General features: G+C 32.4%; 1 protein-coding gene across 8 annotated transcripts in view; it reads right to left on the bottom strand.

Annotated features, from left to right (window-relative positions):
* The window catches only part of FAM135A (family with sequence similarity 135 member A), a 126,008-nt gene that overhangs the window by 54,019 nt on the left and 54,273 nt on the right, over window positions 1–17,716 (bottom strand). For all 8 annotated transcript variants that reach the window (XM_045803282.2, XM_045803272.2, XM_045803291.2 and 5 more), the window contains 3 exons: window positions 16,196–16,273; window positions 9,597–9,646; window positions 4,211–4,366 (listed from right to left, as the gene is read on the bottom strand). In XM_045803282.2, coding sequence (XP_045659238.1) covers window positions 4,211–4,366; window positions 9,597–9,646; window positions 16,196–16,273 — 284 coding nt within the window. The remainder of the gene's footprint in view (window positions 1–4,210; window positions 4,367–9,596; window positions 9,647–16,195; window positions 16,274–17,716) is intronic.

A 17,716-nucleotide genomic window follows, 5' to 3' on the forward strand; every position in this document is an offset into this window, starting at 1 on the left:
TCATGTTTCTCTCTATTTCTGACACTCTCTCTGCTTTGCTTTTAACCCTTTTTACTTTCATCCCTACCTTATAATAGTTGGCTTATTCACTGCTTCTACTGTCTCATGGCTTTTACCTATGACCTTCTTTGTCTCTTAATTTCTGCCATTGTTTAGTAACTGAGTCTCTTCTTTTGTGTTTCATGTTTAAATTATTTATTTATTTATTTATTTTTAAAGATTTTATTTATTTATTTGACACAGAGAGAGACAGCCAGCGAGAGAGGGAACACAAGCAGGGGGAGTGGGAGAGGAAGAAGCAGGCTCCCAGCGGAGGAGCCTGACGTGGGGCTCGATCCCAGGACTCCGGGATCACACCCTGAGCTGAAGGCAGCCGCTTAGCGACTGAGCCACCCAGGTGCCCCCATGTTTAAATTATTTAAAGAGAAATAATTTGAATACTTTAGTCAGTCATTCTTCTAACAGAAACCACCCTAAATCAGCAGAGTTTATGCAACAGCTCCCATCAAAAATTACTAGTCTTCCTCATGTCCATGCTGTAGATGACTACCTCTGGGCTAAGTGCCTACCTCTAATTCAGGACTGCAGGGTTACTTGATACAACACGTGGTAACTTTTGAACAAGAACTATTTCTGGTCCCTTATTTCAGAAGAAGACTGACTACGGGAATGCACTCAATTTCGTGGATTTCTGAGCAAGGGAAAAATGACAACTGCTAATATAGGATAACATATCTACTGTATACTTCATAATAGTTTTGTTTACTTTTGCTGCTTTAAATCAAAGATTTCCCAAATAAATTATTATTGGTATGCTGTGAGATTTCCCATTTGGGGGTAGTACGTATAAAGTGGTTCTTATGGAGTCCTGTCATTGACTAGTATGTTGTTTCTGTTTATATCCAGAAAATGAAGGAAGAGATGCATTTGTTATTTTAGTAAGCCATTTTCTATACTAATGAGGAAAAAAAAACTTAAATAACCCTGAATCAAAGAATAAACTGCTCACAAAAATGAGACAATATTGAGAACCAAAGGATAAAAAGAACAACATATTAAAACTTGTGGAATGTAGCTGAAGCAGCATTTAGGGGGAAGCTTATAAACTTAAATGTGTATAACAGAAAAGAGAAAATGCTACAATTAATAAGCTAAACATCTACTTATAGAAGTTTTAAAAAGACAGCAAAATAAACCTTTAGAAAGTGAGAGGAAATACTAAAGTCAAAAGCAAAACTAATAAAACAAAACACACCAGAGAGAATTAACATCAAAAGTTAGTTCTTTGAAAAAACTAATAAAATGACAAACTTCTGGTGGGACCGATCAAGAAAAAAAGAATGAAGACAGAAATGACTTGTATCAGGAATGAAACAGGAAAACCCTACAGATATTGCAGATGTTAAAAAAATAATCAAAGTAGATTATGAATTATTTTGTGCCAGAAATTAATAAATTTAAAAAACATAATTTACCAAAACTGACTGAAAGAAATAAAATAAAATGTATTTCCACTAATATTGTTCACCTGAATTGAACCACAAGGAACATAATACACATAACAGAAACCCAAATTGAACAACGGTCGACAAATTGAACAACGGTCTACAAAACTACTGGCCAATACTCTTCATGAAAGACAAAGAAAACAAAAGGAACTGTTTCAGACTAAATGAGTCTAAAGAATTTAAAGGTTCATGACAACTGAATGGAATGTGTGATCCTGAATTTGATCCTAGAAAGGAGGAAAAGTCACAAAGGACATTATTAAGACAAATGATAACATTTAAAATGAGTTTTACATTGGGTATCAGTATTGTTATCAATATTAAATTTCATAAAGTTGATCACTTTAGTATAGTTAAGTAAGAAAGTATCTTTGTTCTTAGTCAATTGTACCTTGAAGTATTTATGGATAAAGAACATGAGGCTGGGTGAGCACCTGGATGGCTCAGTTGGTTAAGTGTCTACCTTCAGCTCAGGTCATGATCTCAAGATCCTGGGATCAAGCCCTGCGTCAGACTCTCTGCAACAGGGAGTCTGCTCTCCGTCTCTCAAATAAATAAATAAAATCTTAAAAAAAAAAAAGAACATGATGCCTCTAACTAACAAATGATTCAGGGAAAAAAAATCCATGTACATATATATATATATATATATACATACCTATTTAAAAAGAAGGAATGATAAAGAAAATATGCCAAAATGGTAACTTGTGATTCTGGTGAAGAGTATATAAGAGTATTATGTACTACTTTAGTAACTCCTCTGTAACTTCTCTAATATATTTTATAAGTTTTATGACTTCGTCTTTCATATTTGTTTTCAAGCCACCTGTAAACTGAATTTTATATAATATTTTCCCACATGAATACCTAATTGTCCCAACATCATTTATTTAAAATCAACTTTTCCTTGCTGATCTGCATATATTATGTCCGAGTATGGATAAGTCTATGTCTGGCCTTTCTCTTCTTTTCCACCTACACTAACACTAAAATAAAGACCTCTAATTTAAAGACAGCACAAAGAGAGTGAAAAAAACCAAACTACGACACAAGAGAAGATTTATTTACAAAAATGTAACAAAGGCCAGTATTTAGAATACACAGAAAAGTATTCCAAATCAAGAAGAAAAAGAAAGGCAATCCTATATAAAAAGGGTCAAACAATTTCAACAGGCACTTCATAAATAAGAAATCTACATAGCCAATAGTCACATAAAATAGTGCTCAACTGCTTAGGTCATCAGAGAAATGCAAATTAAAACCACAATGGTATCAGACTGGCAAATTTTTAAAAGTTTGCCAAAATCAAGAGTTTGGGAGTATGTGGAATAACAAGAGCTCTCATCAAGTGTTCGTGGGAGTAAAAATTGGTACCACTTTGGAAAACAGTGGGGCATCTGCTAATAAATAACTGATGTTATGCATATCCTATGGCATAGCAATTTCCCTTAGAAGTAAATAATTCAGAGAAACTGGCATGCCAGCAAGTATGGACAAGAATGTTCATAGTAGCTTGGTTTGTAGTAGCTATAAGTTAGAAGCAATCCAGATGTCCATCAACAGTAGAGTGGATACAAAAAATTGTGGATATATGCAAATGAAATACATCACACCAATGAAAATGAACAGTCTATAGCTACTGACAAAAACATGGATTAATCTCATAAACACAATCTTGAGTGAAAGAAGCAAGATAAAAAGAATATACACTGTATCATCTCATTTATATAGAAGTCAATAACATTGGCTGAATAACATAATAGACTGAAACAACTTGTATTACTTAGTATGCATAAATAGATGGTAAAACTAAAAGAGAAGTGAAGAGCTCCCAGGGTGGGAACAGAAATTAGAAAAAACACAGAGCACTTCTGTGGTGTTGACAATTTTCTATTTCCTGATCTGGGTGAGAGTTAAGAGGATATGTGCTTATACACAAACAATAAATCAGGGAACACTACAACAAAAACTAACAATGTACTGTATGGTGATTAACATAACATAATAAAAAATCTTTAAAAAAAGGATATTGTACAGAAATTTCTGCACAAGGTCCACAGTAATCCTATAGCAAACATGTATATCTAGATTACTCCCCCAACCTTCCAAGTTTGTAATACACATCCCTAAATGAGGCAAAAGGAGAAAAGTTGGAGAGAAAGATTCTAGATTAGTTTAAGATGGCTCTCTTGTTCCTGATTTCTGTTCCTAATGAGACCTGGCTATCTGGCTATAATACCTGTTCTTGGGTTCCAGGAGCTAGCCTGTATCATATATTTTTCTATTTTAGTTACATTTAGATGATTTTCTTACTGGCAGGGGTTGTAACTGAGATAGATCATGTGCTCAAACAACAGTGCGCCTGAGTGGTTCAGTTAGTTAAGCGGCTGCCTTCAGCTCAGGCCATGATCTCAGGGTTCTGGGATGGAGTCCACATGGGGGGGGGGGGGGTCCTGGCTCAGCAGGGAGTCGGCTTGTCCCTCTCCCTCTTTCCTCATCCCCCGATTGTACTCTCTCTTGCTATGCTCTCTCTCTCAAATAAATAAATAAAATATTTTTTAAAAAAAGAAAACAATAACAGTAAATGTCTCTTTTCTAATTTATCAACATATGGGTAAATATCAGGCTTTTTATTCATAAGAAATTTCTAAATATAAATAATAATACTCATCAAAATGTTCTAACATCACTTTTTAACTTACCCTCAAAGTATGGTGCTCTTGTGCTAATAAAAGTCTTAGTTCTTCATGTAGTGTTATAACTTCCAGAAACTGTCCCCATAAAGCCATTAGAAGTGAACAAAGTTGTGCAAGATTCATATTTATAAGTTCTGCCAGTTCATCAGGATTTTCTATTTTCTGAAATGACAAGAAAAGAACTTCACTGCTTCCTGAGACTTATCATTTCTAAATATAATGTGTTATTGAGAACATTAATACAAAAGCAAATTTTTAATTTTAAAAAGAAATGTGTTTGTGTGTGTGCGTGTGTGTGAATGTGCACATGCTTGTATGTGTAGAGACCAGGTGACCAATGGCTTTTTCCTGTGATACTACAGTAATTTTCAACAGCTTAATTGATATTATAGCAATTTTCAACAACTTAATTGATATTTCAATATCTGAGATATAGCAATTATATCTCAGTTACTATAGCAATTTTCAACAACTTGATATTTCAATGTCTGAGATCTGTTACTGAAACAGTCAAATATAGTTTAAAATAACAAATGAGGATTCTACAGAGCATCATCAACTTCAAATACTAAAATTCTGGGAATTTTAAACAATGTACAAATCATGATGAAAGTTATAAAATTTTTGGAAGATAATGAAATCTTAAAATAAGATTTTTTTCTCCAATCTGCTAAATACTTTAAAGATCTGTAACTCTTCAGAAGGGACAGAGATACCTTCTAAAGTACTAACTGTTTTTTCTTCACTCCTAGTTCCTAGGTTCCATATTGCTTGTGGTAATCCTCTTACAGAGTCAACACTTCTTTCTCTTTTGTAACAATTCATTTACTCACTCTTTATTGAGCACATTTTAAATGCTAGGGCCCACATTCCACTCTAACTCAAAGATTAGTATGAGAAGCTTAGTCTAGTAAGAAAGAAAAGTGGGTAAACAATTTTAATATACTTTTATGAGTGTTCTAATAGTGATATTAAATTATCCCATTTATTTAAATATTCACCTAACTGATGACACAAGTTAAAAGTAATGAATTATACAATGAAATGTAGGATCTTCCATAAGGCATTTGGATTTCTTGAATAAGTAAAATAAGGATTTTTGGACAAAGAACAACAAAAGACTATAAGTCACGATGGTTCCTTCTCTTTTGGACAAGCATTTTTATTATGAGTACAAGCTTTTCTTTAATTCACTGAGGCAGCAGGGTTCAGGCAGGTAATATCTTGCAGGAAAAATCTGTCTTCAATTACTAGAAATACTAGGAAATCTACCTTAAGTATATAGATAGATGCTGATTTCATTTCCCCATCTTAAAGAAGACCGAAGTAGTCTATTCAGGTTAAGGTTAAAAGCCACTCCCATACCATCTATATACTAATGACTGCTAAATCTTTATATCTGTATCACATCTCTCTGGAGCTCTAGACCCATCACCTACTAGATGACTATATTTGGATGTGAAAAGAAAGGTATTCAAGTTCAGTATATCCTAAAGAGTACTAATTGTATCTCTACCTTCCCTTAACATTGCTTATCACATATCTCAAAAACGTTGCTTATCACATATGATATGTCCTTACTCAGTTTATTTTCACTTCATTTTGAAGTCTGCAATTCAGCAGGCTTTTCTTCTTCCCCCTGCAAACTGAGCTTCCATTTATCTATGCTAACTAAGAAAGGACATAAAACAAAAATTCAGCAAAATTAGTAAGAAGGGAAGGGATGGTGTCTTATTCACTTTTGTGACTTTGGTTACCAGTACACAGTGGTCACTCAATATTTACTGAATGAATAAATGAGTGAATGAATAATGAATTACAGCTTCAGATAAGGAAAAAGCTCCCCAAATTTATGAACAAACTCAGAAAATGTTGAAAAATTCCAGAATTCTGGAATGGAAGCTAATAGAATCAATATATGATAAATTTTGGTTCATCAATGTATAATAAATCTACAGGTGTATTTTGCCCCAGGAAATAGTTTATAAACATATTAGAAATGAAGCTAACAAGTTTTTCATGTCTCTTTTAAGAACATACAAAAGATTAAAGTGTTCTCTAAAATAAATGGAAACATGCAGTCTTGTTCCAAGAATAGTTTTAACAGAGTTTAGAAAAAGTGTTGAATAAGCATTTGACAGTAACTAGACAGTGTTGTGTAAGGCAAGCAATGCTACTCTTAGTACAATCTACACACAAGTAGAAGTAATTCTCTTGGTTTTACCATACGTTGAATAATGTAAACAACTTTTTTTTTAATCCCCTGAGAGCAAGGCTGTCTAGATACCTTGCAATTATTAATTTTACTTTTCAGAAATCATGGCACAAAGGTTCTGAGAGGACTTTAGTATTTTCATTATTAGGAAAGCATCCTTTCAAACATAAATAAATTACTCCTCTAGTTTACATAAATCTTTACAATATGTCTCAAAATATAAATAATAAAATATTTTTATGTCAAAAAGGAAATTAGGATAAAGTCTGACAAGCTGTTTTATATGTATAAATATAGGAAAAATAAGATCTTACAGTATTTTCTCAAATAACATTATCTTGTCTTATATGGATATGCACTTTTTCATAGCAGTCACTGATCTTATTTGATTACAAAATATTGCTTACTTAAATAGACTTGGAAAAAAGATAAAATAAGAAAATTATGTTCACTTTAGAGTATTCCGCTTTTTCAGTTATACACATAAACACTAGAATCATATAAACTATTATGCCATTTTCATTGAATGAGGATTTTCCTCCATCATCAAACATTTACTGAAAGCACATTTTTAAGGTTATATAATTTTTTTAGATTGTAAGGGTCCCATAATTCACTTAACCATTCTCCTATCATTGGGTATTTACTTAGATTAATATTCTTATATTATAAATTATAATATATATGAGTCTGATTATTTCGTACTGATTGGATATATACTGCCAAATTAATCTCTGAAAAAGATCTCCAAGGTGAAAGATCTAGGAGAGAGATACAAGAATCTGTATCTTACCACAGCTCAACAAGCATTACATTATTAGAAAATCACAACAGATGTGACAGGTTAAAAAAGGTATGAGAATATTTAAAATTTTGTTTATTCGGTAATTAGTGAAATTGAATATGTTTCATTTATTAGCCTATTTTGTAAATGGGTATCCTATACAAACTTGAAAAATGGGAAGTATCAGGTTTTCCTATTGATTTCCTAAGAGCTCTTTAAATATTATTGTACCTTTTGTCTATTCTATCTGCTGCCAAAATTTACCCTAGGTTATTGATGTTAAACTTTATATCCATTTATACACTGAAATTTAAATATGTGTACCTAAAAAATTTATTAGTAATATACAAATACACATAGTATTTTTAAAATTTAGTATAAATGGATATAGAGCAAAGAGTAAAAATTTTCCTTTATAATTCCATCCTTGATGCAACTCTTTTCTGTATTATTGTTAACAGTTTAAAATACATATACACACATATGTAGAATATATATATCATGTGTATATATATTACATATATCTTCTTTCAAATATTTTATATGTAATCATATAAACATGATCAAATTCATACAAAGCTTTTTGCTTTTTAATCATATATAAAATCATATTCATATTTTTCTCCAGTTATTTTAATTAATATATCCTGAAGAGCTTTTCAGCATGAAATTGGTACCTGGCATCAATAAATATTTCTTGAATTAAATAATCCATGTCAGTACATAGAAATTTGCCTAATTCTTTTAAATGGCTACATGGGAACTCACAATAATGCTGCAATTCTTTATATTTATGTTTATGCACATGTATTAGCATTTTTGTGAAATACATGCATATCTCTTTTTCACAAGGGTGTTTTGAAACTGACACATACGATCTCTTCATAGGTTGTGAGCATTAATCATTTGCCAGTTTTAAATACTGCAAATAGCTTCTTCCAAGTATATTTCATGCTTTCATTTACCATGTATTTTGTTTTTAAAGTTTCAAATCATCAATATCATATTTTGTTCTTTACTGTTACTCGGAAGAGATTATTTCATATCCCAAGATCAGACTGTTTACATTACACATGTATATGCAAGTGTTCTTCCTAATTTTGGGGGGCATTTAACTTTTTAGTCTTTTTAGAATTTCTATAACATGGCATAAAGAACTAACTCTACCATACTATTTAGAGAACCCAATGTTTGTGATAGTTTATAAAATATTCAGTTCTTAAGCATACTACTGACTGTTTCAGTGCTATTTAGTTCCATTTATTTGTCTTTCTATTCTTTTAGAGAAGTCATACTCTATTTCCATGACTGTAGTTTTATTTACATTTTAACATACAGCTGGGCAAGTCCCTCTACAATAATATTATATATTTTTAAAGTTTTCTAAGTCATTATTACCTTTCTTCAAGTGAGCTTTTAAAATAAGTCAAATTTTAACATTTCCAATGGTATTTTGATATGGATCCATCAATTATTAACTTAAAAACTGTTATCTCCCAGTGATTATTTCTCTTCCCATTCAAAAGTACGTTTACTTATTCAAATATCTCAGTGAAATATTGCAGATTTTTTCACATTAATCGCACACATCTTCTTAAGATTACTTCTAAATGTTTAATGTTCTTTTGGGTAACTATTATAACAACATCAATGATTCTTAAAGAAAATTCTTATCTTATTTGAGCTGTGGGGAAAGCCTCTAGGAGAGTATACAAAATTACTTGTGTATCCTGCGTATGTATAACTTTATAAGGAGAAGATAGATACCTTTTTCAAAGGGGTCTAGTCCTCATTCAAATTTACATACAGAAATACATTCCAAAGCCAAATATTTGTTTTGGTTTGATTCAAGTCTCTGATTTCTTCCATTAATACAGCTAACTGAGAGTGAAATACATAGTGATCTTGAAATAGAACATTTAAAATAGAACATTTAGTTCCATCGCCAATAAAAAAAAGGGGGAATAAGAAAAATCTATTCAATTTAATTTCGAGAATAAACTAGAGGAAAAACGATCTGAGTCACAAAATGATCTGCTGAAATAAAACAATTTTTATTTCTAAGCTATTGTTTTACAAAAATACGTAGTTTAAGGATGCTTTAAAAATTTGTCTAGAAATTCTTTTGCGTAAGCTAATTGAAGAAAGTGCACACTTTTGACAGTTAATCGTCTTTGCTATTTCATTTATATGCAGAATAATGTACATTTTAAAGATAAGTTAACTTTATGCTGAAGCCAAAAGTCTTTTATCAACTAAGCTGTGATTCTACCATGATCAACCATTTGAGAAAGGATAAATCATTATTAAGTTTTCTTAGATAAAATATTTAGAATAGGAAACAGAATCCACTCAAATAACTCAATAATGTTAATTTAAAAAAATCCAAGTACCTTAACTTCTTCACATAGTTCAGTAAGTCGAGCTTCTACATCCATTTCCTCTGAAAGGAGTAAAGAGTAATTAGAGGAAATATTTCAATGTTAGATCTGAAAACTATTTTGAAATTATCTAAATACAGTTGGCCCCTGAACAAAATGGGGGTTAGGGGCATCAACCCCCCATGCAGTCAAAAATCCGTGCATGACTTCTGACTCCCCTAAAACTTAACTACTAATAGCTTACTAATGACAAGAAGACTTATCAATAACAAACAGCTGATTAACACATATTTTGTATGTTATATGTATCATATCTGTATTCTTATAAAAATAAGCTAGAGAAAAAAATGTTAAAATCATAAGAGAAAATACATTTACAGTCCTATACTGTATCTATTGAAAAAATTCCATGTATAAGTGGACTTGTGCAGTTCAAGCTCAGGTTTTTAAGTGTAAATTACCTTTACAAAACCAGAAGGTTGAGAAATATATGGACTATATTCAATGACATGAATTTCAATGTAGTTTATTGTCATGAACACATTAATCATGCAGGTAACATGATAGCTATTAAATTCTACATTCTGACCATTAGTGTTCCAGTTCTTATAAAAAGCTAACACTGTCAAGGAAATACTGACTGTGGACCTAAAGTAACTTGCACAACTACGTCACAGAAAAGATAAAACATATAATTAGGTTTTATTGCATTTCATACATTGTAAATTTCCATAAAGTTTAGCATTTGTTTTAGATGTATACATGCTTTTTCTACAAAAGGTGTTCCTAAAAAATTCAAGTCAAATTAATTTTTATAGCCAAAACATATTTATAACATACCTGAAGCATAGGTTATTTAATAGCAAAGAATGACAAATCCTTTCAATAAGAATTAAGTTTCTAATTTAGTTTAACACATTGTTCTCTATAAGATAGCCTAAAACTGAGGCAAATTTTTTTCCATACAATCCTGACTTATTTATTGTATGCTATAATCTCTATAAGAAGTGTACAGATTAATTTACAATTAAAATGATAATACTTATAAGGGACTACAGAAACTAACAGAACAGAAAGGTTTATTGGTTATTTTTTACAGGGAAGGAATTTCATTAAGGCCTGAAATATGTTTAGATACACCCAATTTTTAATTAGAAATCAAACTAAAATGAGTTTTCCTACAAGAACTATACAATAGCATAGTTGTAACCACACAAAATTCCATAACCTTGTTGTTCCACAACCTTAACTGGTCATTCTCACACAAAGGCAAGAATGGATTCTAGGGACATGCCTGAATTTATGCATCAACTGATTATCTCATGAGGTAGACTTCAATGTATACTATTTGATTAAAAAAATAAATAAACATTTAAATTTGATAAAGTTACATTTATATGGTAAACACAACCAACCTATGATGTGAACAACAAATGCTCCACTAGTAATTAAAACCAGTACGACACACATATAGCTTGAAAGTCACAAAATATATAAAGTTGTAATTAGATATTGATATGTATCAAGAAAGATTGCAAATTTGGTCAACCCACTGATGACTAAAGAAATCAGTTAATATCTCACAAATTATTTCACTGTCAATCAGTGGTTTCTAATATAGGTTTTCCAAAATTAAAAAAAAAAAAAACAGAAGAACCTGTATTAAAATCATAACTTCCATATGTCAATGTCTGTATTCACATTACTAATAAGCTTTTCCTTTGATAGGAGAAAATCAGTAAAAATAATTTTAGTAAATTAGATATCCTACCCATAAATTTTTAAAAAATGAAAAACTTTAAAGTTTTGAGTTTTGATACATTTTTCTAGTCTTTACATACAGGAGTCTAAATGCATAAGCTGGTACGTTTGCATTATGGCTAGTGAGAGCTACTTCAAGGCAAACATCTTAATGCTTAAAAGCAAAATTTAAAAATCTTTGAAATGATTTCAAAATCATTCAGGATTTTTAAATGAGTTTAAAATTCTATTCTAGGGGGCGCCTGGGTGGCTCAGTCATTAAGCGTCTGCCTTCAGCTCAGGGCATGAAACCGGAGTTATGGGATCCAGTCCCACATAAGGCTCCTCCGCTATGAGCCTGCTTCTTCCTCTCCCACTCCCCCTGCCTGTGTTCCCTCTCGCTGGCTGTCTCTCTCTCTGTCAAATAAATAAATAAAATCGTTAAAAAAAATTCTATTTTAATTTTTCTCCTTAAGGTTTATTTTACACATATACAAACATATAGAAATGTGTAAAAGTGGTTATTCTCTTACATAAATTATTTGTTTTTTATGGCTCCTGCTGCTAATTTAAGGTTACAGTGTAAAACACATCCTTCCATATTTTTCAAATATACTTACATACGCGCACATGTCAAAGATATTGCCAATTTGGTTGCAGACTATAATAAAGCTAATATTGCAATAAAGTGAGTCAAATAAATACTCCGGTTTCCCTAAACATCAGAAGTGCATGTAAAAGTTATTTTATACTATACTGTAGCCTATTAAGTGTGCATTGTGCCTAAAAAATATACATAATTAAAAAATACTTCATTGCTAAAAATTCTACCATCAGTTGAGTTTTCAGTGGGTTGTAATCTTTTCACTGGTGGAGGGTCTTGCCTTGATGTTGATGACTGCTGACTGATCAGGGTGGTGGTTGCTGAAGGTGGAGGTGGCTATGGCAATTTCCTAAAATAAGACAACAATGAAGCTTGCCAATTCCGCGGACTCTTCCTTTCATGAAAGTTACCTCTGTAGTATGAGATGCTGTTTGGTAGCATTTACCCACAGTAGAACTTCTTCCGAAATTGGAGTCAATCTTCTCAAAACTTGACACTGCTTTATCAACTAAGTTTGTGTAATATTCTAAACCCTTTGTCGTCATCTCTACAATCTACACAGCATTTTCACCAGTAGATTCATCTCACAAAACCACTGTCTTTTCTCGTCCTTAAGAAGCAACTGCTCAACTGTTGAAATTTTATCAAGAGATGAAGTTTTATCAAGAGTTCAGTCCCATCTTCAGGCTCCACTTCTAATGCTACTTCTCTTGCGGTTTCCACATCTGCAGTTGCTTCCACCACTGAAGTCTTGACCTCCTCAAAGTCATCCATGAGGGCTGGAACCAACTTCTTCCAAACTCCTTTTAATGTTGATATTTTGACCTCTTCCCATGAATCACACATGTTCTTCATGGCATCAAAATGGTGAATCCTTTCCAGAAGGTTTTCAATTTACTTTGTCTGAATCCATCAGAACAATCATCACCTATGGCAGCTACAGCCTTACAAAAACGTATTCCTTAAATAGTAAGACTTGAAAGAGGAATGACTCCTTGATCCACGAGCTGCAGAATGGATGCTGTGTTAGCAGACATGAAAACAACATTAATCTCACTGACTATCTCCATCAGAGCTCTTGGGGGACCAGGTGCATTGTCAATGAGCCGTCATATTTTGAAAGGAATCTTTTTTTCTGAACTGTAGGTTTCATCAGCGGGCTTACGATATTCAGTAAACCGTTGTGTTGTGAACAGAGTGCTGTCATCCAGGCTTTGTTGTTCCACTCATGGAGCATGGGCAGAGTAGATGTAGCTAATTCTTAAGTGCCCTAGGATTTAGGGAATGAACACTGGCTTCAACGTGAAGTCACCAGCTACATTAGCCCCTAATAGGAGAGTTAGCCTTTTCTTTGAAGCTTTGGAGCCAGGCGTTGACTTCTCCTCTCTAGCCATGAGTCTTTTTTCCAACAGAAGGCTGTTTCGTCCACATTGGTGAAAATTGAAAATCTGTTGTTCACTGTAGCCACCTTCAGTACTGATCTCAGCTGGATCTGGATAACTTGCTGCAGCTTCTACGTCAGCACCTGCTGCTTCACCTTGCACTTTGATGTTATAGATACAGCTTCTTTACTTAAGCATCATGAACCAACCTTTATTAGCTTCCAACTTTTCTTCTTCAGCTTCCTCACTTCTGGCCTTCATAAAACTGAGGAGAGTTACTGCCTTGCTCAGGATTAGGTTTTGACTTAAGGGAATATTGTGGTTGGTTTGATCTTTTTTTTTTTTAAGTTTTTATTTAAATTCCAGTTAGTTAACATACTGTGTAATATTAGTTTCAGGTGTAAAATACAGTGATGCAACACTTCCATACATCACCCAGTGCTTATCACAAGTGCACTCCTTAATCCCCATCACCTATTTCACCCATTGTCCCACCCACCTCCCCTCTGGTAACCATCAGTTTGTTCTCTACAGTTAAGAGTGTTTCTTCGTTTGCCTCTTTTTCTCTCTCTCTCGTTTTTTCCCTATGTGCATCTGTTTTGCTTCTTAAATTCTACATATGAGTGAAATTGCTACTAAAACATCCCTCCTAATAGCATAAGGCTGCTTTGCTTTCTCATCATTTGTGTGTTCACTGGAGTAGCACTTTTAATTTCCTTTACTAACTTTTCCTTTGCATTTACACCTTGGTTAACTGGTTGGTGAAAGAGGCCTAGCTTTTGGCCTGTCATACCTTTCAAGGCATCATCCTCGCTAAGCTTAATCCTTTCTAGCTTTTGACTTAAAATGAGAGATGTGGAACTCTTCCTTTCACTTACACACTTAGAGGCCACTGTAGGGTTATTAATTGGCCTAACTTCAATATTGTTGTGTCTCAGGGAATAGGGAGACTTGAGAAGAGGGAGACAGATGAGGGAAAAGCTGGTCAGTGGAGCAGTCAGAACACATATTTATCAGTTCACCTCTTACGTGGGTGTGGTTCATGGTGCCCAAAACAATTACAATAGTAATATCAAAGATCACTGAGCACAGATCACTGTAACAAATATAATAATAATGAAAACATCTGAAAGATTGTGAGAATTACCAAAATATAACACGCAGACATGGAGTGAGCAAATGCTGTTGGAAAAGTGGTGCCAACAGACTTGTTTGATGCAGGGTTCCACAAACCTTCAATTTGTAAAAAATGCAGTAGCTGTGAAGTACAGTAAAATGAAGTATGCCTATATATGGGTTCTGGAGTCACTTTTTTACAAAAACATGATTGTGTTTTACATACTTTTCTGCAATTTGCTTTTTTCTCTCAGCAATTCTACATGGAAATCTGGTATGTAGCCATAAAGTGTTTTTTAATGGCTGCTTAATATTCTTTGGTGTGAATGCCTTATAATTTCTCCACATTCTACTCTTTGTCAAATGATAGGCATTTATCTTTACTTTCAGTGTTCTGTCACTAAGAAGAATACTATAATAAAGATGCTTATACATATACCTTCACATACATCAGATTTCTATGATACAGGTTAACAAAAGTGGGGATGCTAGGTCAAAGGGTAAATATATCCTAAATTTATTTTCCAAACCACCCATCCGTTCATCTGTTCATTCATTCAACAGATATTTATAACAAAGCTCAGAAAATACCAATATAATACTAGGTGTTCAGGATAAAAGATATCTCAATAAAAATATTATTTAATTAACTCCATTAATGGCTTGAATTAGGTCTTTTCCCACCTAACCAAAAACTGGGCCCTTCTTTATATAGGACTTATATAAGCAACATTCTGTACAGTTAATTTAGAATTTAGAATGCTCAAATGTAAACTGGCAGATTGGCAATACAATAGTTTAGACAAGAAGTATGTTTTTATTGGTAAAAGAACCCTAGGATCACAATTTCATACTATGAATTCTTTAATTTTATACTTACTTTATATGAGAATATAAAACTATATTCTAAAATAATGACCATAAATAAAACTTTAATCTTTCTTTTTTCTCTCCTGATAACAAGATCAGTTTCTCCATTAACAGTTTTAGTGAAAATTGGCCTAATTTAAATTTTTCTTAGCTAGTTCTCATCTGAGAAGTAGTGAGAAAGATTTTGGCTCCTTAATTTCCTTTTGTTCGTACTTCTGAAAACCAAGAAACACACTATGATTTTATTTTTATTTCTACAGCTTTTCATAACTTTTAAAAAATGTAACTGCAATGGGTCTATGCAACACAAAATAAAAACCTACAATATACTAATGAAAGGGTAGTTAAGTATTATTACCATTCAAGAACAAAAGTCTAAAATGTACAGGGAAATATGTAAATAAAATAATGAGATCAGAGTATTTCCCTTAAAATATGTAATATCTGAATAGTGGTGAATTGATACTATTTTACTGTTTTTGATACTATTTTGTTAAGTTTAGAACAATAAAATTAAATCCAAATTGACATAAAAAACAAAACTAGATACTGAAGATGTTCCTTTTCTTTATTTCTGTAATATCATTAAACCAACAAATTCTGGCAATAAACATGGCTTCCGTGCTCTTTGTAGGAACTGTGAAAAGAATATGGAAAAAAGCCAAAGGAATCTTTGTATTTACCATTTCAAGTTTTAATTACAAATTTAAATATTATAAATTAAGAAATTAACCAAAGCTTATCTACAAACAGAATTGATCCTAGAAGTAAGTTCTAAAATAATAGTGGTAGGAACATTCTATATTAATAAATACATATTTATGAAATTTGACACTAATTTAAAGCAAAGTTTCATACTAATAAAAAGTGATTATTTACTTAACCTATTTTAAACGTACCTAGACAGTTGTCTTTCTGGGTTCGTGGCTGTTTTCTTCTGAGAAGGCGTTCATAAAGGACCTGCATGTTGGCCTTGGCTAGTTATAAGGATTGCACACAGCACTAGTTACTAATACTCCTTTTACAACAAAGTTTACTAGAATTTTCCAACTTGTTATGCGTAGACTTAGTATTGATCTGACAGTGCAGTTAGAACACTAAAGCAGAGTCTTTCGGTTAGTTAATTAGCTTATTAGAATTGCAAATGATGTACATTCAAGTTTATATTGCTTTGTTCTTTTTTCTATTTAAATGTATGCACTTTTCAACATTTCATAATCCAATATTATTTTTATGTTTTAATTTCTTAGACTCAGAATTTCAGAGCTGGCAGGGATTTCAGAGATGAGCTAGATCAACCCCTGCTTTTACAAGTGTAGATACCAGGGCCCAGAAAGATTACATGATGTGCCAAAGCCTAGATCCCAGAACCTGAGACTCCCATTTCCAGTAAGAGCTCCTTGCACCAAACCAATATTTAACTACATGTCACCAAACAAACAAACAAACAAAAAAATGTACATCATTTAACTAGGAGAAAAGAAAATGGCAAAAACAGAAAGGAATTCAAGGCATTATTTTAAAAGAGGGAATAGAGTTTAGATACATCTTTTAAAGTATGACAGAGTTTAAGACTTTTAAATATTACACACTTCTATGAAAACTCAAGAAAAATATCAAATAGTAAAAAGAAATACAATAAACATCCTCTATTCAGGAACCACTTTAGGGGCATCTGGGTGGCACAGTCAGTTAAGTGCCCCGACTCTTGATTTTGGCTCAGGTCATGACCTCAGGGTCGTGACATCGAGCCCTGCGTCAGGCTCCATGCTCAGCACGGACCCTGCCTGAGACTCTCTCTCCCTCTCTCTCTGCCCCTGCCCCCTGCTCTCTCTTTCCCTCTCTAAAATATTAAATCTTAAAAAAAATAAATCTTAAAAAAAAAAACCCAAAAAACCTACTTTATAACCACTTATTAAAACTGGTGAATATAATGATATTTAGTCAACAGTGTTTTATGAAAGTATTATCTAGGGCTTATAATTTAATTCTGCTAGGATAAAAATAAATAATGTTAATAATTCAGAATATGTAATTGTTTCATTTTAAATAGTTACTAGTATTTTTAGATGTTTCCTAGAAGATGCATTCAAGAATAAATTAAAATTTATAATAAACAGAAAATATAAATATGAAAATTTTAAGAACATAAAATGATACCAATAAACATTTATTGAAGATGAGTCTTGATTTTAAAAATCCCTAGGAAACTATAATAAGCTTTGTGTTGATGCCTATATACTTTTCAAGTAACAACAAAAACTGTATTGTGCCATTTCATTCCCTCATTTATTCAGCAAATATATTTAGAGTAGGTAGGATTGTGAGGTACGAATAATTTTATTCTATCACTATTATTTGCTTATTTAAGACTAAAGTGTAGGTTTGCTTTAGAATTTGGTCTCTGATAACATATTTTA

Source organism: Ursus americanus, chromosome 29 (genome assembly GCF_024610735.1).
Source record: "Ursus americanus isolate L20-20 chromosome 29, mUrsAme1.1.p, whole genome shotgun sequence".
Lineage (NCBI taxonomy): Eukaryota > Metazoa > Chordata > Mammalia > Carnivora > Ursidae > Ursus > Ursus americanus.